The sequence below is a fragment of the Mesoplodon bidens genome (genome assembly GCF_964165515.1).
Source record: "Mesoplodon bidens genome assembly, chromosome: 2".
Taxonomy (NCBI): Eukaryota; Metazoa; Chordata; class Mammalia; order Artiodactyla; family Ziphiidae; genus Mesoplodon; species Mesoplodon bidens.
This window is the reverse complement of record NC_138177.1, coordinates 39,943,100-39,966,163: the sequence shown is the minus strand read 5'-3', so window position 1 is coordinate 39,966,163 and position 23,064 is coordinate 39,943,100. Positions and strand designations below refer to the sequence as shown.

General features: G+C 39.3%; 1 protein-coding gene across 2 annotated transcripts in view; it reads right to left on the bottom strand.

Annotated features, from left to right (window-relative positions):
* The window catches only part of DHX9 (DExH-box helicase 9), a 53,834-nt gene extending 32,942 nt beyond the window's left edge, over positions 1–20,892 (bottom strand). The window contains exons 1-6 of one of the 2 annotated variants that reach the window (XM_081223494.1): positions 20,745–20,892; positions 18,005–18,137; positions 16,344–16,484; positions 3,562–3,676; positions 849–961; positions 95–243 (exon numbers count right to left, since the gene is read on the bottom strand). In XM_081223494.1, coding sequence (XP_081079620.1) covers positions 95–243; positions 849–961; positions 3,562–3,676; positions 16,344–16,484; positions 18,005–18,115 — 629 coding nt within the window. In that variant the 5' untranslated portion in view covers positions 18,116–18,137; positions 20,745–20,892. Of the gene's footprint in view, positions 1–94; positions 244–848; positions 962–3,561; positions 3,677–16,343; positions 16,485–18,004; positions 18,138–20,351; positions 20,525–20,744 lie in introns of those variants that run through there. The other variant, XM_081223495.1, reaches the window with a different exon arrangement.
* Positions 20,893–23,064: the final 2,172 nt, after the last annotated feature.

Here is a 23,064-nt window from a genome sequence, read left to right as displayed (position 1 = left end):
CCACAAACTGAACCAGATAGCACGTACAAAAATTGAACAATGACTATACAAAACCCTAACTTACTACAGAAGGCAAAGAGTGAAACAAGCAAACCTGTTGTGATCAGGACCCACTTGGGTGTACTTATATTCTCCTTGGATCTTTTCTTTTTGGAAATATTGGTTCAGACGAGCCTTAGCATTTTCCAAGGTCCAGTTTCCATGTAGCCCAGCATTTAAATCCACTTCTTCGGATTCAAGGGTCTGTTGAATCAATGATAATTAAATTTGGCTGCACTAAGTTTAGTTACGTACACTTAAGGCACAAAAATTTATAACTTTTTTGAACCATGCTTTATAATGCAAAAGTTTTTTTTTTTAATAGTTTCTAATCCTAGTCAAAATTGAGCCAGAATTTAGTTTTTACTCCATGTGATGGCCCTATTGTATGAACAAGCTATCAGTTAATGTACTGTATTTAAACTGTTCCAAAGAAACCTTTGACAAAATATTTTATGCTGGTTTTAAAACTTTACATATATTAAGTGGAAAAGTAAGTGTTCTGTCTTATCAAAACGCTTTTACTATGAGTGCTCATGAAAGGAGGTTTACTGAGGCAACTACATTTCCTACAAAGCAGATGAAGAGATCTTTTATTAACACCATGAAAAACTGTTTTATTTCACAGGCAATTCTAATGACCAGATTTAACAGGCAGCTTAGGTTTATGGTGTTTTGGGTGAACAATCAGTCTCAAATAACTATTTAAAACAATCACCAACTTATTAAGTTGCAAGTATCTTAAACCTTGCCATGAACCAAGTCCTAAATCACATTCCAGGAGGTGTAACACAGGGTTACAGCCTTACCGCTTGTACTTCTTGCTCTTCTTTTCTTGAGTAATAATCCTTCAAGTTGGCTCCTCGATCCCAGGTGGGCCCAGGAGCACCATAGCCAGAGGCCCCAATTCCAGAATTATTTTCTATTACGGGAAAAAAATGATTGTTCCCTTGATAAATCAAACTGTACGAAGATGCTAAATATTTTTTAAAAATACTCCTAATTTAGATCTTAGCACTCCATTATTAGAAATCCAACGTTTCGGTTATTTGGAAATGGGCCTGAAACCTCTATGACTTACCTGAAAAGTGTTACGTGACTGAATACAGGTCTAAATTGCTAATTCCAAAGATGGTATACAGGGGGGGTGCTACAAGTAATGATCATAAGTGACTGATAACCCAGCATACGTTATCAATGTAGCCTTAAGTTGCTGCATATGTATTGGGTTGGCCAAAAGGTTCGTTCAGGTTTTTCCTGTAAGATGGCTCTAGTAGCATTTAATTTGTCTTTAACTTCATTTCAAACAATTTTGTTAGACTGTATGTGACAGCTGTCATATCAGCAAGCATTTAATAAAAGACTTATCAAAATTGGTGAATTTTTGTGTAGCCATTTTAATACTGAAGATGGAAGGAAGAAAAGCAACATGTTCGGCATATTATGCTTTATTATTATAAGAAAGGTGAAAACGCTACCGAAATGCAAAAAAAGATTTGTGCAGTGTATGGAGAAGGTGCTGTGACTGATCGAACGTGTCAGAAGTGGTTTGTGAAATTTCGTGCTGGAGACTTCTCCACGGTCAGGTAGACCAGTTGAAGTTGACAGTGATCAAATCGAGACATTAATTGAGAACATTCAATGTTATACCACATGGGAAATAGCTGACATGCTCAAAATATCCAAATCAACTGCTGAAAATCATTTGCACCAGCTTGGTTATGTTAATCACTTTGATGTTTGGGTTCCACGTAAGTTAAGCAGAAAAAGCCTTCTTGACCGTACTTTCCGCATGTGATTCTCTACTTAAACATAATGAAAATGTTCCGTTTTTATTTATTTTTAATTATTACCTTAAAATTTATTTTATTTATTTATTTTTGGCTGCACTGGGTCTTCGTTGCTGCGCGCAGGCTTTCTCTAGTTGTGGTGAGCAGGGGCTACTCTTTGTTGTAGTGTGCGGGCTCTAGGCGCACGGGCTTCACTAGTTGTGACTTGTGGGCTCTAGAGTGCAGGCTTAGTAGTTGTGGTGCACGGGCTTAGATGCTCCATGGCATGTTGGATCTTCCTGGACCAGGGCTCGAACCCATGTCCCCTGCACTGGCAGGCGGATTCTTAACCACTGTACCACCAGGGAAGTCCCAAACGTTGTTTTCAAAACAAATTGTGACAGGTGATGAAAAGTGGGTACTGTACAATAATGTGGAACGGAAGAGATCACAGGGCAAGCGAAATGAACCACTACCAACTACAACAAAGGCCTGTCTTTATCCAAAGAAGGTGATGTTGTGTATATGGTGGGATTGGAAGGGAGTCCTCTATTATGAGCTCCTTCCAGAAAACCAAACCATTAACTCCGACAAGTACTGCTCCCAATTAGACCAAATGAAAGCAGCACTCGACGAAAAGCATCTGGAATTAGTCAACAGAAAACACATAACCTTCCACCAGGATAATGCAAGACCACATGTTTCTTGGATGACCAGGCAAAAACTGCTACAGCTTGGCTGGGAAGTTCTGATTCATCCACTGTATTCACTAGACATTGCACCTTCAGATTTCCATTTATTTAGCTCTTTACAAAATTCTCTTAATGGAAAAAATTTCAATTCCCTGGAAGACTGTAAAAGGCACCTAGAACAGTTTTTTGCTCAAAAAGCTAAAAAGTTTTGGGAAGATGGAATTATGAAGTTGCTTAAAAAATGGCAGAAGGTAGTGGAACAAAAGGGTGGATACATTGTTCAATAAACTTCTTGGTGAAAATGAAAAATGTGTCTTTTATTTTTACTTAAAAACCAAAGGCACTTTTTGGCCAACCCAATAATAGCTGATTAAATGATAAAATGGTTTCTTTGCTAAGTATGATCCTGAAAGCAAGCTAACTACTAGTGCTAGAGACGGAAATAAGGAGAAGCTTAAAAGGTGTTGATAAGTGATGAATCTTGATGAGAAAGCAGAATAACTAAAAATAGTAGTTAATATTGACTGAAACTCTACCAAGTTTATTATATGCTTTTTAAAAGTTTACTCTTCATAATAATCTTATAAGTAAATACTACTGCTATTCTTGTTTCATAAACACTGGATCTGAGACTCAGGTAATTTGACAAATATTCCACTTAATCTACCCTACAGTGGACACACTAATAAAGTTTTGGTATATATAGAATTCAGCAATGACTGGGATCCATAAAGCAAACAAACAAGCCTACAATATATTTGGTAGAAAAGAAAGGGCAGTAAATAAGACCCCTTTAACCAAATGTTCTAGCCTGTGCAAAATCTATCCAGAGATCAAAAACTAGTAAAAGCTAATGACAGCAAGGAATTGAGCTGTACCAATTTATAAAAGAGATTAAATAATCTGGTGGTATTCGCAAGCTTATGTAGTTCTTGGGTTCTCTGAAAATTATGAGTTTACTATAGTTATTTCTATCTATCCAAGTGAGAAAGAAAGATGATGACCATGCAAGACGGTGTATCTTATTCTCTCAGTCATGTGCACACATTCAAGTCCCTTACCTGCCTTGAGAGCCAGATGTGGAGGAAGAGGTCCTCCCATGGTTGTTGGTAAACCTCCACCAGTATCTGCTGTGCTGTCAGGTGCATCAGTAATTGGGGGCGGAGGGGGTGCTACCTGCAAGAGGAAAAGTCAAGGCAGTGTCAGTAATTTTGCCTTCAGAGACTATTAAATTCTTTTATTCTTAGAGGAGGTCCACGTGTCACCCCTCCTTTCCTCATAATATTAACGTCTTTGTTTTTTCAGTATTATAAAACTATTATGCTCTCATTTCAGGCAGAAAAGGATAGGGTAGTAAAAATGGTCATAATTTTCCATCTGGAGATTACATAATTATGTAGATGAATACAGTTTTTCCACAAAAAGTGGGATCTTTTTCCCACAAAAAGCTTATGCTGTATAGTTAACTTACCTTTTCTTTTTTTAAATAAAATATTTATTTATTTATTTATTTGGCTGTGTCAGGTCTCAGTTGTGGCACATGGGCTTCTCTCTAGTTGGGGTGCTCGGGCTCTAGAGTACGCAGGCTCAGTAGTTGTGGAATGCATGGGCTTAGCTGCCCCGCAGCACGGGGGATCTTAGTTCCCCAACCAGGGATCGAACCCGCATCCCCTGCACTGGAAGGCAGATTCTGAACCACTGGACCACCAGGGAAGTCCCTCCACTTAATATCTTTATAATATGTTCAACTTCCAAGAAGCATCTGTTAAGAGACGTCTATGTGGTAGACATTATTATGGGTACTGAGGATAAAATAATGAACCAACCAGATGTTCTGTAGTTTCAGAGGTATATTCAAACAGCTACATTCTAATTCTGTATTCTTAGAGAGCTAAATAAACAACAAATAAATTCACAGTATGTCAAGTATAATACAATACTACCAGAAAAGAAAAATAGGGACTGTGGGAGATCACAGTCTCCATGTTAACAGACATTCAGATTGTAGCCAATCTTAAATCATGAAACAGCATTGCCATAAACTCTTTGTACTTTGGCTTATTTCTTTTGGGAAAAATTCACGAAAGGGAACTTCCTGGGTTAAAAGGCATCAAGATTTAAAAAAGCACCACAGCACTCTACAGAAAGGCTGACTTCCAAGCTTGCACTCTATGTGAGAATCTACTTCCCCACAGCCTCACCAATCCTCGGAATTACAGCATACGTCTTACATCTTTACCAGTATTAGTTTTGTTTTATTGTTATGGCGACCGGTTATTTTCATTTACATTTTCTTTGCCCATTACTCTATCTGGATAATTCATCATTCCCACTAATTTCTAAGAATTTAATATTTCAGTGCTATTCACTGTGTCATACAAGTTGCAAAATAATTTGTCCTTTTCCTTTTAACTTCGTTAAACGCTGCTTAACGTTATTTTGTTTTTGTTTCCGCAGTCAAATCTAGTTTCTGCTGTGACACCTCAGTAAAATGGCCTTTCCTATCCTGAGACCTGTTCTACGTTATTTGCATATACACATAGGCACATGTATGCATATACCATCCCTCCCCATCTTGAAACTAGTATCATGCAAATTTAGTTACTGCAAACTAAAAATAATTAAAAATCTTTATTAATATATAGCAGGAATGGCTAATACTTTTAACTTCTTCAGCAATAATTTTTCCTAATTACCCTTTTCATCTAATTTACCAAATATTATGTTAAATTTATACAACTTACTCAGGGAGAATGGACTTCCTGACAATGAGCTGGCTGCTGTCTTACAATAACACCCCCACCGGCTGACATCTTCTAGTAACACGTGCGCCCAAATATGTGGCTCTACATTTCATCACTCTTCTATCTGCTGAGACAAATATCTCATGCTTCTTCAAGTTTTATTTAAACATTTTTTCAAGGATGCTTGGAGAGCAAATAAACTTGCAAGATGAAGACAATATCTTCCTCCAGGGTAGGAGGCAAGAGGAAGACAATATCTTCCTCCAGGGTAGGAGGCAGGTTTGTTTCCTAACAAGGATGATAAAGATAGCTGGCAGGTTTGCCAGCAGCCCCCCAACACTGGGGGCTTTCCTAAGCTCAGGTGCCTCAGCTGTGATGCAGACCCACTGTGTCCTCAGCATCCACCTGGACCTACTCCACACCATCCCCCAAGGGGTTCAGGGACAAAGGGGAACTGAGGCAAACATGAAGAGTATGGTGCCTACTATCCCATGAGTAACAACATCCTTTGTCTCTGACTCAAAAGTCTTGTGTCTTCTGCCAGTATCTATGAAACTGTGGCAATCTGAATTGTTAGCTTGCAAGTATGGTAAAATCTCAGACTCTTAAGAGTTCTTGATGCTATCCTTCAGTGAAAGTCCACTGCACTGTTCTTACAGGTCCTACAAACTACATATGCACAAGTTCTTTATAATTTTTACTATTATAGTAAGATATTTGTCCAATTAAATTCTTGATAATATTTACACCTCATTTCTTTCTACATATTCCTTTTATTCCTTTATATTTACTGCATTACACTGAGTAATGGTGGTGACAGTGGACACCTTGGTCTTGTTTTTGTTTCTGTTTTTGTGGTACGTGGGCCTCTCACTGTTGTGGCCTCTCCCGTTGCAGAGCACAGGCTCGGGACGCGCAGGCTCAGCAGCCATGGCTCACGGGCCCAGCAGCTCCGTGGCATGTGGGATCTTCCCGGACCGGGGCACGAACCCACGTTCTCTGCATCGGCAGGCGGACTCTCAACCACTGCGCCACCAGGGAAGCCCCCTTGGTCTTGTTTTAACTTTACAGAAGTTCCCCTAGCACAGGGCATCTCCAACTATCCGCGATGAAGAACTGGCTTTGAGTTTTTCCCCCTAATCCACTGGGAACAATATTTTTGTAAAATATACCAAAAATAAATTCCTAGAAATATGAAATACTAAAACATAAAATACAAGCCCAAGTTTTCTAATTATTAGATTCAACAAATACAAGTTTACTGTCAAAACATCATTAAGTATTTCTAAATTCTTACTCATTTCTGTATTTACCTCCTCACAAACTGTAACAAACACTTTGAGCAGCACTTTTTTAGTACAGTGTTCACTATTATTTTTAGATGATACCTTTTAGCATGTCTAGGAAGTATTTTTCTACTCCATTTCCTAAGTACCTTATTGGTAATAAGCACTTAATCCTGTCAAATGTGTTTTTAAAAACCTCTATTAAGTTGATCACCAAGTAGATATTTCTTCTAGACTCATCAATGTGATACAGTAAAAAAGTCGGATTACAGGGTTCTGACTCAGATCTGCTAGAGGTGTCATAAGATATGGTATGTGCACCAAATTACTTTTCTCAAATACGAAACATGCTGCATTCTCAAACCCCTCTAACCACGTGAGTTTCTGATAAAGGACTGTGAATCTAGTTACTTTTTTCTTAATTAGACTTGGGATGGACTATTTATCTTTTACAAAGAACATCAAAAATTTTTACTTATCACTTTTATTGATACTTTTTTCCTTTCTAATTCAGCAATTTCTGATTTTGCCTTTATTAATTTCTTCCTGTTTTATCTGGTGTATCTTCCTGAATTGAAACTTAGTAGCCCATTCATTTAGAAAACTATTCCTTGTATAAAAATAAAAGCATTCGATGATGTTCCTTTGAATAGAATATTCCTCTGGCACTCCAGAGTTTTGATAGACAATGTTATCTAAACAGTCTGTAATTGTAATTTTAAATTTTCACTTAGAACTAAGAATTCAAATTTCCAAGTGTTTGGAATTTTTTGGTCCCTTTGCCACTGTCTCCCATTACCATCTTGGTTTTACCAATACATACATTAGTATTTCTAATGCTAGACAGACTGATACACTGTGAATTGATGTTTGTCTTTGTTGTCTTTGCTGCTTCCTTCCTTAAAGTTTGCTCTGATATTAATATTGCTACTCCTACTTTATTTTGCACTTCATTTGCCTGGTACAGCTTTATTTATGTCTTTATTTTCAACCTTTTTGACTGAAAGATTTCTTTATACAGATAACATAGGGCTTGAGGCAAAGTACAGCCTACTCCTGGGACACCGTTAATAGCCGGGTCCCAGCAAAATACCAGTGAGCAGCACTGGTGCCACAATGTTTACTTGTCTTTCCTCTTTCCACCACCTTGCCCACTCCAGGGCCACAATTCCATTCTACCTCACTCTCTATCTACATCAACTTAAGAAAAAATTTCTTCAAGATTGAGGTTTTTTTTAGTGGGACAACTTCCTACTTTCCAGTGATGGGGAGTATTATGGATTAAATGCCTGTGTCTCCCCAAAATTCATATATTGAAATCCTAAGCTCCAATGTGATAGTACCAGGAGTCAGGGACTATGGGAGGTGATAAGGCCATGAGAGTGGAGCCCTCCTGAAAGGGTACAGTGCCCTTATTAAAAAAAAAAAAAAAAAAAACACAAAGCAGAGCTCTTTCACCAGACAGAACCTTTATATTAAAACTTCGAAGCTTATGTAAGTGTGATAAGTAAGCCACTCAGTCTATGGTACTTTGTTATAGCAGTACTAAGACAGGAAGGATTTCCTTTTTTACATTTACTGATCTATTAAGATTAAGATGCAGAAAAGGGTATTAAAAGGCATGTCATCATGCATAAACTTGGCTCTAAGGAAGGTTTAATGACATGAGAAAATGTTTATTATATTAAGATAAGCGAAAAAACGAGGTTATAAAATAGTATACCCAATTTGTATTCTATCATGTTAAAATACACATTTAAATATCTAAATAAAAATACAGATTTTAGCGACACTGGCAATACTATAGTTTATTTATGTTGTCTTTTTTATAATCTTTATGTTTTCTAAAATTTCTGCAATGAACATGTGTTAAACACTGTAAAAAATGTTATTTTTTTAATTCTAAAACTAACAGTAAAACATGAACTACCAACAGATAAGCAAATAGACAATTCAAAGAAGTTAGAAATAATTAACATTTAGAACAAATGGTCTACTTATTAATAACCAAAGAAACACAAATTAAAACACTATCATTTTTTTCTCTTAAATTAAATAATTTTTAAAAAGACTACCAAAACTACTAAATCTGTTGATATAGGTGATACAGTGAAATGTACAATGGTTCAAGCATTCTGATAATCTTGCAATATTACATTAAGAATTCAACACAGTATTCAACATAGACTCACCTACAGATTGATGTGACCAACCCCCCGCCCAACACAGGTGACAAAATAGGTTCATTATTTCAGAGAGCATACTGTTCCTATGAATAAATCAAACAAAATCCCCATCAAACCCCAAAAGATTTTCATCTAATAGAAGGAAGCAAGGCCAGAAAAACTGTTCACTGTACATAATTTAAAAATTCAAGTTTAGGAAAAGAGACAAGTTGTACAGGGAAGTTTCATAAATTCTCACTGCAGTCACTTTTTTGGGGAATGCCTGTTTGTTTAAAGTTGATCTATTGAGGTGAATGGTTTTGTTCAAGATGAAGAAATATACAGCTCCATGTCAAGTGATATCAAAAGATTAATTATGGTTTAGTCTAAGTAAAAGTTAAGGATTGATGCATTCATTACAAAAAAGATTCAAGTACCAATACCTGATAGAATGCAAAGCTTACAGTAGTATGAACAAAGGATGGGATAACTATGGTATGGAATACTTAAGGGTACAGGACCATACCCTACTAAGTGAGGGAATGATAGAACACAAAATTAAGGAGCAGTCGGAGAGACAGGAAGAAAATCACGAAGACTGGGTAACAGAAGACAAAGGAAGAGTGTGTTGAGACGGAGGATGTGAAAAATAAAGCTGAACACCGATTAGGTAAAAAAAGGGAGGGGTGGGGGAGTATTCAGTTTACATTAAGAACATCTTTTTTAGTATGGCAGAAAATGCCACACGCAAAAACAAAGATATAAAGGACAAACTGGAAAAAAAAAATTTGTAACATATCACAGATAAAGGATTACTATTGCTAATATGCAAATAACTTAAAATACAACAGAAAAATGAGTAAACTATATGAACAACTTCATTGAAAAAGAAATGCAAATGGCCCTTAAATGCCAAAAGATCTTCAACTTCACTCAAAATAAAAGGCAAATTAAAGGTATACTGAGATATCTACCACAGACTGACAAAATAGAGCAGTGGTGAGCTGGTAGACTGAGGTTTTTCTACCCTGACATTACTGACATTTTGGACAGTTAATTCTTTGTTGTGGGGGACTGTCCCTGGCCTCTACCCACTAGATGCCAGTAGCAGCCCACCCCTGCCCCCTTGGTCAAAAATGTTATCTATATATTGCCAATGACACCCCATCCCGGTGGGGGGAAGCTGCCCCTGTTGAGAACCACTGGAAATGACTGAAATGGTGAAAACTGCAAAATAATACAATTCCTATCCTATGGGGAGAGAAAACTGTAATAGCTTGCAAAATCACATGGGTATATATCCTTTGACCCAGCAATTCCATTTCAAGGCATCTCTCCCACAGACAGATCAGCAAAAATACAAAAATTCATATGCATACATATGCATAATACATAGGTTATTCATGTCAGCATTATAAGTAACAGTAAAAAGATAGTACAAAATTCCATCAATAGAGGCTAGTTGAATAAACTATGGTACTATGGAAGTGAAAAACAGGTAGGTAAAGAAAAAGTGTACACAATAAGATAGTGTTAATTTAAGAGTTATTAATATATATACATTTTTTTTTTTTTTTTTTTGCTTATAGTTAGAAAAAAGTTGACCAAAAACTGTAAAAAAAAAACAAAAAACTGGAAGACAGGAAAAAGGATGGAGGAGGCAGGAACAGAAACCAGACTTTCCTAAATATACTTCTTTTGTTAATTTAACATCAAAACTATGTAACTATTTAATTCAGCTCTCCAATTTTAAAAAGGTGATCCCTAAAAATCAAAAGCAAAATGAAACAGATGAACCTGAGTATAGAGATGACAGTATGATCACAAACAGGATTTCAAACTTTAAAGTGCAGTAATTTGTATGTCTATAGTAGGATACACCCTAAATATGAAAAGAACTGCAAAAAATGTTAAACTTCTCAGTAATCGTATTATTGGTGGTAGCAGTGGAATTTACAGTGGAGACTGTTGTACACGTATATTGAATAAATTTAGCAACAGAGTAATTATGTTGGGGAACTGCAAGGAACCATGGTTTTTGGATTGGGGGAAAATGGACATACAGATGTACACTGAAGTTAAGCAAAAGCCCTGCAATTCTGAATTTAAACTGGAAGCATCAGGTTGAACTCAAAAATATCTTGTCTTGGAAAAATTTTTCCCAAGCTGTGTACACTGAAAAAGCTAAAACAATGACCAATCTAGTAGTAACTTCTGGCACTCAGTTTGTGGCCTCTAAAAATCGACCCCCAGTGAAAAGAACCAGGGATCTTAAGAAATGGCTGATTCCAGATCTGAGATAGGAAAATTCAAGTTGAGCCAAACATATAGTATGTCACAAAGCATGAAAGTGATCAGAGACTAAGGTTAAATGAACTCAGAAATCAATGTGAAGAGGGTCCTACTGGTCCAAAATGGGACAACTTAAAATAAACATCAACATGGGCTTCCCTGGTGGCACAGTGGTTGAGAATCTGCCTGCTAATGCAGGGGACACGGGTTCGAGCCCTGGTCTGGGAGGATCCCACATGCCGCGGAGCAACTAGGCCCGTGAGCCACAACTACTGAGCCTGCGCGTCTGGAGACTGTGCTCCGCAACAAGAGAGGCTGCGATAGTGAGAGGCCCGCGCACCGCCGCGATGAAGAGTGGCCCCTGCTTGCCACAACTAGAGAAAGCCCTCGCACAGAAACGAAGACCCAACACAGCAAAAATAAATTAATTAATTAATAAACTACTACCCCAACATCTTCTTAAATAAATAAGTAAACATCAACAATAAAAATAATGGATTAAAATGTTATATATTTGCATCAATGAGTTCATAATAATTTTGGGAAAAAACCTAGCTGGTAACCTTTGGAAGATGCTAGGGACAAACTTATTTCTTTTAATTGTTAAAGGGAAAGAATCAAAACATTTATCTTGCTTTTTCTGTATAAATTATACCTCAGAGTGACTAAATTATTGATAAAGAGAGGTTCTGTTTTTGGTTTTTTTAAGGCGGTTTCTTGTTATCCTCTACCCCAATCAAACCTGAATCTGATCAAGTCTCTAATCTAACCACCAAATATGGGAAATAGAGGAACAGAGAAACATGTTTTATGATACCAGAGGGATATAGCTGCAAAATCTAAACTGTGGGAAACTAAAGAATAAGTAACATGCTTTCTTCAACAACAAATTCCAAAGAAAAATTAGAGACAAAGGAAGAGGGAGAGAGAATCTAATGATTAAAAGACTAGATATCAATCAACTGTAGTATATGGACATCATTTGGAGCATGATTTAAATAACCTATTAAAAATGGATTTATGAAACAATAGGAAAATCTGAATACTGAGGGTATTTGGGAATATTAAGAAACTATTCTTCAAATTTTTTTTTTTTAGGTTTGATAATGGAATTGCTATGTTTTTAAAAGGATTATCTTTTAGGGATACAAACTGAAACAGTAACAGATGAATCACAGGATGTCTGGGATTTGCTACAAAATAATCCAGAAGGAAGAATATAGATAGAGATTATAGAGATGAATCATGACTGGCCATGCTGAAAAGGGTTGCAACTGGATTATGGGAACACAGGGGTTCATATCATTCCTATACTTGCTTTGATACACATTTGACATTTTCCACAATAAAAAATTTAAGTAGGGCTTCCCTGGTGGCGCAGTGGTTCAGAGTCCGCCTGCCGATGCAGGGGACACAGGTTCATGCCCCGGTCCGGGAAGATCCCACATGCCGCGGAGCGGCTAGGCCCGTGAGCCATGGCCGCTGAGCCTGCGCTCCGCAACGGGAGAGGCCACAACAGTGAGAGGCCCACGTACCACACACACACACACAAAATTTAAGTAGGCTTTGGTTTAGAAACAGATCATTTTTGGCAAGTGCAGTCTGTTGAGTGAAAAGGCAAGTGAAGTGACACAAACAGGGTTTGGCAGGGATGGGGAGGTGAAATAAAGATGGTATCTAAAAGTAAAGACTGGCTTGTGATATAATATTTTTCCAAATTCATCCATTCATCATTCATTCATTCATCTAACCAAAAAATATTAAATGCCTGCTATATGGGCCAGGAACTATTCTAGATGCTAGAGACACAGCAATGAACTAAAAACAGACAAAAAAATCCTCTGCTCTCATGAATTTAATTCTAATATGAGGATCTAGGGGGAAAGATTAGGTTAGAAGTGGGTTTTTCAATCTCAGTATAACTGACATTTTGGGCTGGATAATTCTTTGTTGTAGGATGCTCTCCTGTGTATTGTAGGATATTTGGCAGCACCCCTGGCCTCTACCTACTAGATGTCAGTGTCACCACCACTCCCTTCCAGTTCTAACAACAAAAATGTCTCCACAAATTGCCAAACATCCCTGTGGGACAAGATGACTTCCAGTTGAGAAGCAGCGGGCTAGAAGTTAGTAAGTGCTATGAAGAAAAATGCAACAGTGAAAGGAAATAAGAAGTACCAGGGTAACAGCAGATTTGCAATTTTAAACAGGATGGCTGGGGAAGAGCTACAGGCAGAAAGAAAAGTCAAGTACAAAATTCTTGAGGTGGAAAAGATGCCGGCATATTTGAGGAACTGCAAGGCGGCCAGTGTACCTGGAAGAAGTGAGGGAGAAAGCAGAAAATGCATATTCAGAGCATTTACTGGGAAAAATCTGAATGTGTTAAAAGGCTAACAAGAAAAAACTGAAAGTAGGATATTGTTCATGGTATGACCAAATAAGCTCCTACTAGACTGACTCCTGTAGATAACATGAGCTCTAGGAAAATAAAAACAAGAACTAAAACACCCCTAAAACCCCCTCGACTATACACAGGCACTAAAAAGTAAACAAAAGCTGGCAGATTCTGGAAGGAACTTGAAATGAGAAAGCAAGAAATAGCAAGGGTATAATTCCTGTTTATTATGCCTTTTAGCTCTAGGGAAGACCATGAGAGGCAGCTAAAACTCAACAGAAAACCCAGTCTTCCTGGCCTGACATATCAGAGGATAAGAATTTGGGGAAACCAAAGCTGCTAAAAAGTGGGAAAGGAATCCTGGAAAGGAAAGGAGCAATCTCAAATTCTGTCTATAAACTCTCCCGAAATCTCTGGCTAACCCCTGAACTACATATATACAGGAAAGACTCCAAGCCTCCTAGCATAGGATCAGAAAACTGAAGTGAGATTTGAGCTATCACTCAAAAGATAGTGTTTGCAGTTTGAGTCCAACTAAATTAATTGCTTAACAACACAATAACAAAATAAATACTCTTTGGAGGAATAACATTATTTAGAGTCTCCACAGCATAATATTCACAATGCCCAGGATATAATCCAAAATTACTTGACATACAAAGAGGAGAGATCTCAAGAGAAAGCACAATCAACAGAGCCCAAGCTGAGATGGCCCGATGTTAGAATTAGCAATCAAGGATTTTAAAGCAGCTATTATAACTATGACTATTATATTATAACTATTATAACTATTGTAACGATGACATAAAGGAAATTCACAGTCATATTATGAACATATGCTTATAATGAATGAAAAGGTAAGAAATGCTACCAGAAAAATGAAATCTGTTAAAAAAAAGGTGATAATTCTAGAAATGAAAAAAAATTTGAAAAAAAAAATCACTGATGGACTTAACAGCAAAATGGAACTGAGAAAGCAATCAGTGAACCTGAATACACTGATTATCTTCAACATATACTGAACATACATATATATATATATGAAATCATCTAATCTGAAGAGTAGAGAGAAAGGAGAAAAAGAAGAGAGCCTCCAGAAACTTTGGGATAATAGCGGAAGTTTAACATACACGTTAACATAAGAATCCCAGAAAAAGAAGACAAAAAAATGAGGCAGAAAAAAAATTTTTTTTAATAATAGCCCAAAGCTTCCCAAATTGGGTGAAAGACATAAATTTACAGATTCAAGAATTTCAGCAAACCCCAAACAGGATAAGTACAAAGAAAACTATGCCTAGTTATATCACAGTGAAACTGCTAGAAACTAAGATAAAAAAATGAAAGCAACCAAAGAAAACATTACATATGGGGGAAATGATTTGATTACTGCTGACTTCTCATCAGACAACAGAATGTTATCTTTAAAGTGCTGAAAGAAAAGAAAACTGAAACCTCAGGAATTGTATATCCAGTGAAAATATTCAAGAAAGAAGGTAAAATAAAAATATTTTTACATAAAAGAATTAAAGAGAATTTGTCACAGGCAGACCTACATTACAAGAGGAAGGAAGAGGCTAAAAGAAACAGAATAGGTCATAACAGATGGAGCAAAGGCCAATAGCTTCAAACATTTGAAAGATATTTGCAACATTCTTTTCATAGCCAGAGAGTCTTCAAGGTCATCTTGTCCAACCCCTTCATTTTACAGACGGCTCAACCAATCTAATTAAAAATCCTGTAATTATCTAGTGGTACAGTAGACTAGAAAGTAAGACTCAATTTCTGGGTAAAAGCAATGGAAGGAAAAAAACCATGTATTTTTACCTTTATAAGCAAGTCAGAGTACAAAAACTCAGTGCAAAGTGTTAAAATTGATAATTATTCCTAAAGGTTTTATAAAAACTGGATCTTTCATGTACTACCTAAGGCATCTACTTAAATCATAATGTGAATCTTTTTATAATATCAACAATACCTGAATTTTTGTGAAAATTCAAGTTTTCATTTTTTAATTAAATGACAAACTTTATTTCTTAAAAACAGTACTAGATGGGCTTCCCTGGTGGCACAGTGGTTGAGAGCCCGCCTGCCGATGCAGGGGACACAGGTTCATGCCCCGGTCCAGGAAGATCCCACATGCCACGGAGTGGCTAGGCCCGTGAGCCATGGCCACTGAGCCTGCGCGTCCGGAGCCTGTGCTACACAACAGGAGAGGCCGGCCACAACAGTGAGAGGCCCGCGTACCGCAAAAAAAAAAAAAAAAAAACCAGTACTAGAAAGCGGTTTTTGCTGCATACTCCCAATATAATTTAAATGATCATGGTATCAAAAACACAAGAATGATATTCCATTGCACCAAATACTATTTTGTCTCTACTATCTAAGGGAATGTCAATGGGAGGAAACGTATCTTACGTATCTTAAAATGTTACTGACTTTGGGACTTCCCTGGTGGTCCAGTGGTTAAGACTCCAAGATCCCAATGAAGGGGGCCCGGGTTCGATCTCTGGTCAGGGAACTAGATCCTGCATGTCCAACTAAGGATCCTGCATGTTGCAACTAAAGATCCCACGTGCTGCAACTAAGACCTGCACAGCCAATTAATAAATATTTTTTAAAAAGTTACTGATTTTTATATTGTTTAAAATGTTATCTTTGTAAGTACACAGAATACAACAGGCTCTGAAAAATCAGTTTCAAATGAATGAAATATATAAAACCTTAAGACATATAGATTAAAGGGATCTCCCAAGCCCACAAGTCAGGTACATAATGAGAATAAAATCCAAATCTTCAGGAAATCATCCTAGTTCTCTGAGAAAACAAAATGCCAAGGTTCACTCTGGAACACATTAATATACTATTTGAAAACAACATTGAAAAATTATCACCCTGGGCCTCCATACATACTGGATTAGCACAACCTTATAACATATGTCTCAAGTGTTCGGCCATACTTACCCCAATAGCTGGGACTTCTTCACTCTTTACTTCATTTATTCGAACCAAATAGTTAACAAAGTCTCTGGCAGCATTGCTCTGTGCGTCCTTTTTATTGGTGGAATTACCCATGCCAGTGTAATTATATCCTTCCACTCGAACCTTTAACAGTCAAGAAAAAAATACCTTGAGAGACTGACCTGCGTAATTCTGATATTTAAAAAATTCATAATTCACTAGTCCATTAAGAGACTACAGTTAACTGTTGGAAATATACTCTATAAACACACTGAAAATAACACTTAAGAGAATTCACCAGTTGTCTTATTAAAAAAAGCTTAATTCATGTTGTCTAGTAATAAAGTAATCCAAAAACAAGAATGTTAACTTATGTGGCTCAGATATTCTCTTCTCACATAACAGAATGTTCCAGTTTATGGCCATTACCACCCTGAATGCGCCCAATCTCGTCTCATGTAACAGAATGTTCCACATTAAAATCTGACTTTATAAGACCCAAGAACAAACTCTCTACTTGTATTTATTTTAAAGTACTCTGGGCTTCCCTGGTGGCGCAGTGGTTGGGAGTCCGCCTGCCGATGCAGGGGACACGGGTTCGTGCCCTGGTCTGGGAGGATCCCACATGCCGTGGAGCGGCTTGGCCCATGAGCCATGGCCGTTGAGCCTGCGTGTCCGGAGCCTGTGCTCCGCAACGGGAGAGGCCACAACAGTGAGAGGCCCACATACCACAAAAAATAAATAAATAAAAATAAAAATTAAAGTACTCTGACTTGAAGCAATCAAGAATTGATCTACTTTCCATGGAAGCAACCTAAATGCCCACTGACAGACGAATGGATAAAGAAGATGTGGTACATATATACAATGGAATGTTACTCAGCCATAAAAAGGAATGAAATTGGGTCATTTGTAGAGACGTGGATGGACCTAGAGACTGATACAGAGTGAAGTAAGTCAGAAAGAGAAAAACAAATATCACATATTAACACATATATTCAGAACCTAGAAAAATGGTACAGATGAACTGGTGTGCCGGGCAGAAAGAGACTCAGATGTAGAGAACAAACGTATGGACACCAAGGGGGGAAAGTAGGGAGGGGCATGGTGGTGGTGGGATGAATTGGGAGATTGGGATTGACATGTATACACTGACGTGTATAAAATGGATAACTAATAAGAACCTGCTGTATAAAAAAATAAATAAAATAAAATTCAAAAAAAAAGAATTGATATACTTTCTACTGGAACTAGTAAAACTACAAACAGTTGGTCCAACTTTTCTAATCTGCACTACCGGTACTGTGGAAGATTCACGTTCTAATTAGAATAATTTACCTATCAGATTGTTTTAAAAGTAATGCTCAGGGAATTCTCTGGAGGTCCAGTGCTTAGGACTCTATCACTGCCAGGGGGCCCAGGTTTAATCCCTGGTTGGGGAACTAAGATCCCACAAACTGCACGGTGCAGCCACAAAAAACCCCAAAAAACAGTAATGCTCACTTGAAAATGATTCATAATGAAGTAGACATAACAGGCAAGTCACAGTAAAGAAGATTCCCCAACGTACAACACATTAACATTTTCAAACAGAAAACATTGTTTTTTTAATAATAAAATAAGCCTCAAAAGTCACATAAATGTAAACTGTATTTTTTTAGTACCTCACACATGAATTTCTGTCTGTTTTTGTTCCCCACTGCTCTAATTTCATAGGTTGGGGTCATCTTCCTTTTGCCACACCAGGCATACAGAAAATTTTTAACATCACCCATGATTCAAGTGTCTTCTTCAGACCTAAGAAACAAGTTAGTTAAAAACAGCATTATTTATAAGAACAAACACTGGAAATTACCAACCTGGAATGTACTGAAAATCTAGGTTAAGTACAGGATATTCTATCATGCTGCTATTAACACTGCCTATGAAGAAATTTTAATGACATAATTGGAAAGTCTATGACATGTTATAAGAAAAAGCAGAATACTAAAGTATGATCTGAACTACACAAAAAGTATGCATAGGTAAATCAAGACTGGAAAAGACATATCCCCCCAAGCGTTATCTTCAGGTAACTACAAGTGGTTTTTATCTTTTTTTGAAAGACATTTTATGTAACGTCCTACTTTTTACAAGAGGCACTTTATGTGTTTGAACTAATTTAATCCTTACAACAATGGTAGATAACATTATACACAGGAGATCCTACTGTATCATCTTTTGACAGAGGAAGAAACTAGGGCATAGAAAGTTTTAGTAACTTTTCTAAGTTATCCACTGTGGAGGTCTAAATTCAAACCCAAACTACTATATTAAGAAATGGTCATCAATCATTTTGTATATAAATCCAATAGTTTATCCTCATTTTGATTATGTCTCGTAACAGACTGCTCTCAAAGTTGTAGGCAATATATTATGTTAATAAGTCCAAATACAGCACTTAAACTGGAAACTTAATGTTTCAATGAACTTAAGTTCCAATGAACTTAAATATTCCGTGCCAAATCTCTCCTTTAGGCCTTGTTATTCATTAAAATTTGAGATTATGTCTTCTTGAAGTGCAACATACCATACTTGTTGGCATTCTCCCTCTACTCCAGATCATAAGATAGCAAAAGATATGGAGCCTGAGTCTAAAATCTGAGTCTGAGTTACAAGCAAGGTATCTGAGAGTAAATTAAGAACCAGAGAAAACATGCTACGAATTTAGTTTGCTGTGATGTGAGAAGAAACCCCACTGATAGCATTGTCTGTCTTCTGTTAATGTTTAGTGCGTTTTATTAGCACCTAAGCCTCATGTCATCCAACCTGACCCTAGTATAAAAAATTTATTCTGTAGTCATAGGTTAACCCTGGGGACATTCTATTAATGAAAAGCTGTGGAACGCTGATGATGTCTATCTACAAATTCCAACCATGAATAATTAAAAAACAAGCCCTCAGCGTGAATGAGTAGCATGAAATATGAAGGACTACACTATCAAATTCCTTCCTCCCTCGGTAGTCTCAACTAACTCCATAATATTAAATATCAACTATATGCTAATGATGCCCAAATATATATTGAAAGTTCAGTCTTTTCTCTTTAAGCTCCAAAATGAAGCTCATCCAACTGCAGCACTAACGGACCCATCTGAATGCTAACTTGGGATCTCAAACAGAATTTTAAATTTCCTCCCAAACCTGTTCCTCTTCCCGCCAATCCCAGTGTTCCCATCTCCCTAAATGGCACCGCCATCCACCAAGTTACTCACATCACCATTTGGGAACTTCCCAGTCCCTCAAGATCCTCCATAGCTATCCCTTGTAGAGCCCTTATTATGTGCCAGTCGGTATCCTTAAAGGAGCACCTATGTGAACTATTTTACTTAACCCTAACAACACTGTATAGATAAACATTACTATTATTCCCTTTTTACAGGTGAGTAAACTGAGCCAAAGAATAACCTGCCCCGGGAGACAGAGCTCCTAACTGGGGGACCCAGAATTCCAAGCCAGGTAGTCCTGATCTACTACTGATTCACTGCGCACTTCTGCCTCCAAAACATGTCTCCAATCCATTCGCTTCTCTCCCTTCTCCCTGCTGCCACTACTGCCCACCTGGAGTACGGCAAGAACGTCCTAAATGATTCCCATTCCCACTCTGGCTACCCCTAAATCCATTCTTCCCTTAAATTCTCACCACACTCCAGTCACACGGCCTTCTTTCAGTTTCTTTCCAATCCCTGCCAGTAAACACTAACTAATCCCTTCTGCCTCTGCAGTTCTGCTTTTCCTCCGCATCTTCATAGCTGACGCATTCTCCGCCCGATGGCCGAGATATCGGCTCAGAGGTCGACCTCTTCCGAAAAGCCTGCCCTTGCCACCCTATCTAAAGTAAAGTAGCTCCCTCCCTTTACACTAATTTCCTCATGATCTTTTTACCGAAACCTGCAGACATTTGTTTCCCTACTGCCACCGCCGCGCCACGACCCCAACCTCTGGGAGGGAAGGGCAAGGACTGTGCCTAACCTGTTTACTCTGTCCACAGCACCCGCAGGACAGCACCCAGTATTTGTAGCATGGGCCCTAGGCATGGGTGGCGCCTCGACGGGCTCACCCTCAGACGATTCACCCCCTTTCACTCTGTGGCGACGGCGACAGCGCCACCGCCGCGAGCAAGGCGGAGGAGGAAGTTGGGTCTGGCCGCTCCGGAGACGGGACCGTGACCAGCTGCGCGGAGAACCGGGGCCACCTCGCGACCCCGAACAGCGAAAGCGCGGCAACGCGCAATCCGGGAACCCAGCGGGGCGGCTCCCCCTCCCCCTCCCCGCCCCCGCCGCCCGCGCCTGGCAACAAAGCCCGGCGGCAGAGCCGCGGGGCCCACGCGGGGCCCAACGGGTGACAAGGACGTCTTTCCCTTACCGGCGTCCGCTTCCTGGTACCCGAGAGCACAGCCCTCTTAGGACCGTCCGTGGCTTCGGCCTTAGCGACGGACACACAGCGAACGCAAAGCCACTCGCACCGACTCTGAGGCAGCAGCGACAGCAAAATGGCTCCGATCGCGGCGCCAAGGAGGGCGGGGTCAGTGCGCTAAGCATGCGCAGAAAGCGAGCTTGGGACAAAGGGCGCCCAGAGGGAGGGGCGGGGCTGCAGCTACCTAGCGGCGGTTAGACTCTCGTCGCCTGGGAGATCCGCTGCGCCTGGCCCCGGGCGCCCCAGCCCTGCTTCCTACTGTAGTGCAATACCTACTTTTGAAAGTTTTTTGCGAGTTGGGGACCTGTAGCATTTTAATGCAGCAAAATGTTTTGCAGCTTCTGTCATAGGGACCTGTGGTAGACGAGGTGCCCTTCGAAGACAGAACTGGAAATCTCAGGTGCTAACTGTATAGGGTTGCTGAGGCGATTAAACAGGATGGCATGTGAAGGGAGCTTATCATGTGTATGTGGCACACAATTGGTGTTCAGTAGGTGGTGGTGTAGTGAGTCAGATACTTTAACGTGAACGTCTCCTGAAAGACATAAGCTCAGTGAAGGCAGGAACCCTGCCTGGCTAGCTCGCTGCAGTGCTTAGTACATCCAGTGCTCAGTAAAAACTAGTTTAATGAATAGACAAAAACTGCAAGGTTGATTTTGCTCACATTGGATAGCCTCTTGTCTTCAGAGTCTTTGGAATAATCTGGATTCTTAACTATTGTAGTAGTCACTGCTATGTTTTTGAACTCTAGTGCTTCCCACGGAGGCAACAATACAAAATATTTCACCTGGGGTTGTTCCACAGAATCCAGACTAATCAATTATCTGGCCCCATCATACCTATCATCTTTATATTTCACCACGTTTTTTCCCAACTCTTCTAGCTTACTGTGATTAATCCCTTTAAAACTCTGTTGCTCCTATGAACAGAATAACAGCATTCTTGAGCATTACTCATTCTTTTATCTTCTCCATGTGTTTGCTCTCTTCAAATAGGAACAAAATCATTCGGGGAAACACGTTAATCTTTTGTTTCTTTGTCCCCTTCCAGGGTGCTTAAAGCAGCAGGTTTTTTTTTTTTATGATAAGTGAAACCCAACTAGCATAAGTGAATTGCAAGTGTTATGTAGCAGATAATGAACACAGCATTTTTATTACCAACTTTTTGAATTCATTGTCTGGTAGACTGGTTATATGTTTCATTATTTTTTCTGGGGTTTTCTCTTGCTCTTTCAATTGAGAGTAGTTCCTCCATCTTTTCATTTTACTTAACTTTCTCTGTCTTTATGAATTTAGGTGAAAACAGTTAACTGTTGTAGTCTTGAATAGGTGTTTTTATGTGGGAGCATCCCTATGTAGACTGTTTGTCCAGTGTCTCTGGTGTGAGGACTGGATTTCATGTGGACACCAGCCACATCTTTTCTCAGGGTGTGCTGGCCACTATCACCTTGATAGGGGGTGTGACTGGTGCTGGAGGAGCTAGAGCCTGTGCACCGTGTGAGGTGGGACTTCCTCTCTGTTCAGTGGCTGTCACTACACTGTCAGGGGTGGGGTCTGCTCCGAGTTGCTGGAGCGGAAGCCCTGAGGGTCGGACTCAGGCTGGCTTTGTTCTCTTTAAGTGTGTGTTTTTATTCCTCCCTGCACTGAAGCCTTTGCCTCAACGGAGGGGAGTGGTGAAGTAAATGGGGCTCGTGTGCTTACAGATGTTCAGTGTACTGCCTTTGTAGGCATCTACAGCCCTGCTCAGAAGCAGCCCAAAGTCATGTCTTTTCCCCAGTTGTGGCCATCCCACATTTAATGCAAAGTTAAGGTATGGAATGGTTGGGGCCAGCACATTCGCCAGGCTGGGACTGAGGGTCATAGTGGTTTAAGTGGCTGGGCTGCCATGAGAAGTCTGGACTGCTTCTGTGGTGCTGTTTGAGTGAGTGCCAACAATGGCCACTGCTGCCCCTCCTGGACCACACCCCAGGCCCCTGGGTTACCTATGCATCCCTAGATCAAGTCTTTTCCCAGGTCCTGGCTGCCCTAGGTCCACTGACAAGCTGTGGTGTGGAGTAAGTGGGGCCAGGGTGTTCTCTTAGCTCAGACTGGGGAACATAGCAAGGAGGCAGCCGCTAGGGCAGACCTCTCTCCACCGTGTCTGATGGCAAACCAGCACCTGTGCACTCCTCACGAGTGGAGTCTAGGCTCCTCCAGCCTTTTTATCTGTCCCTGTGGTCCTCCAAGGAGCCAAAGGGGCTTATCCTTCTGCGTAGGACCCCAGGACTCGA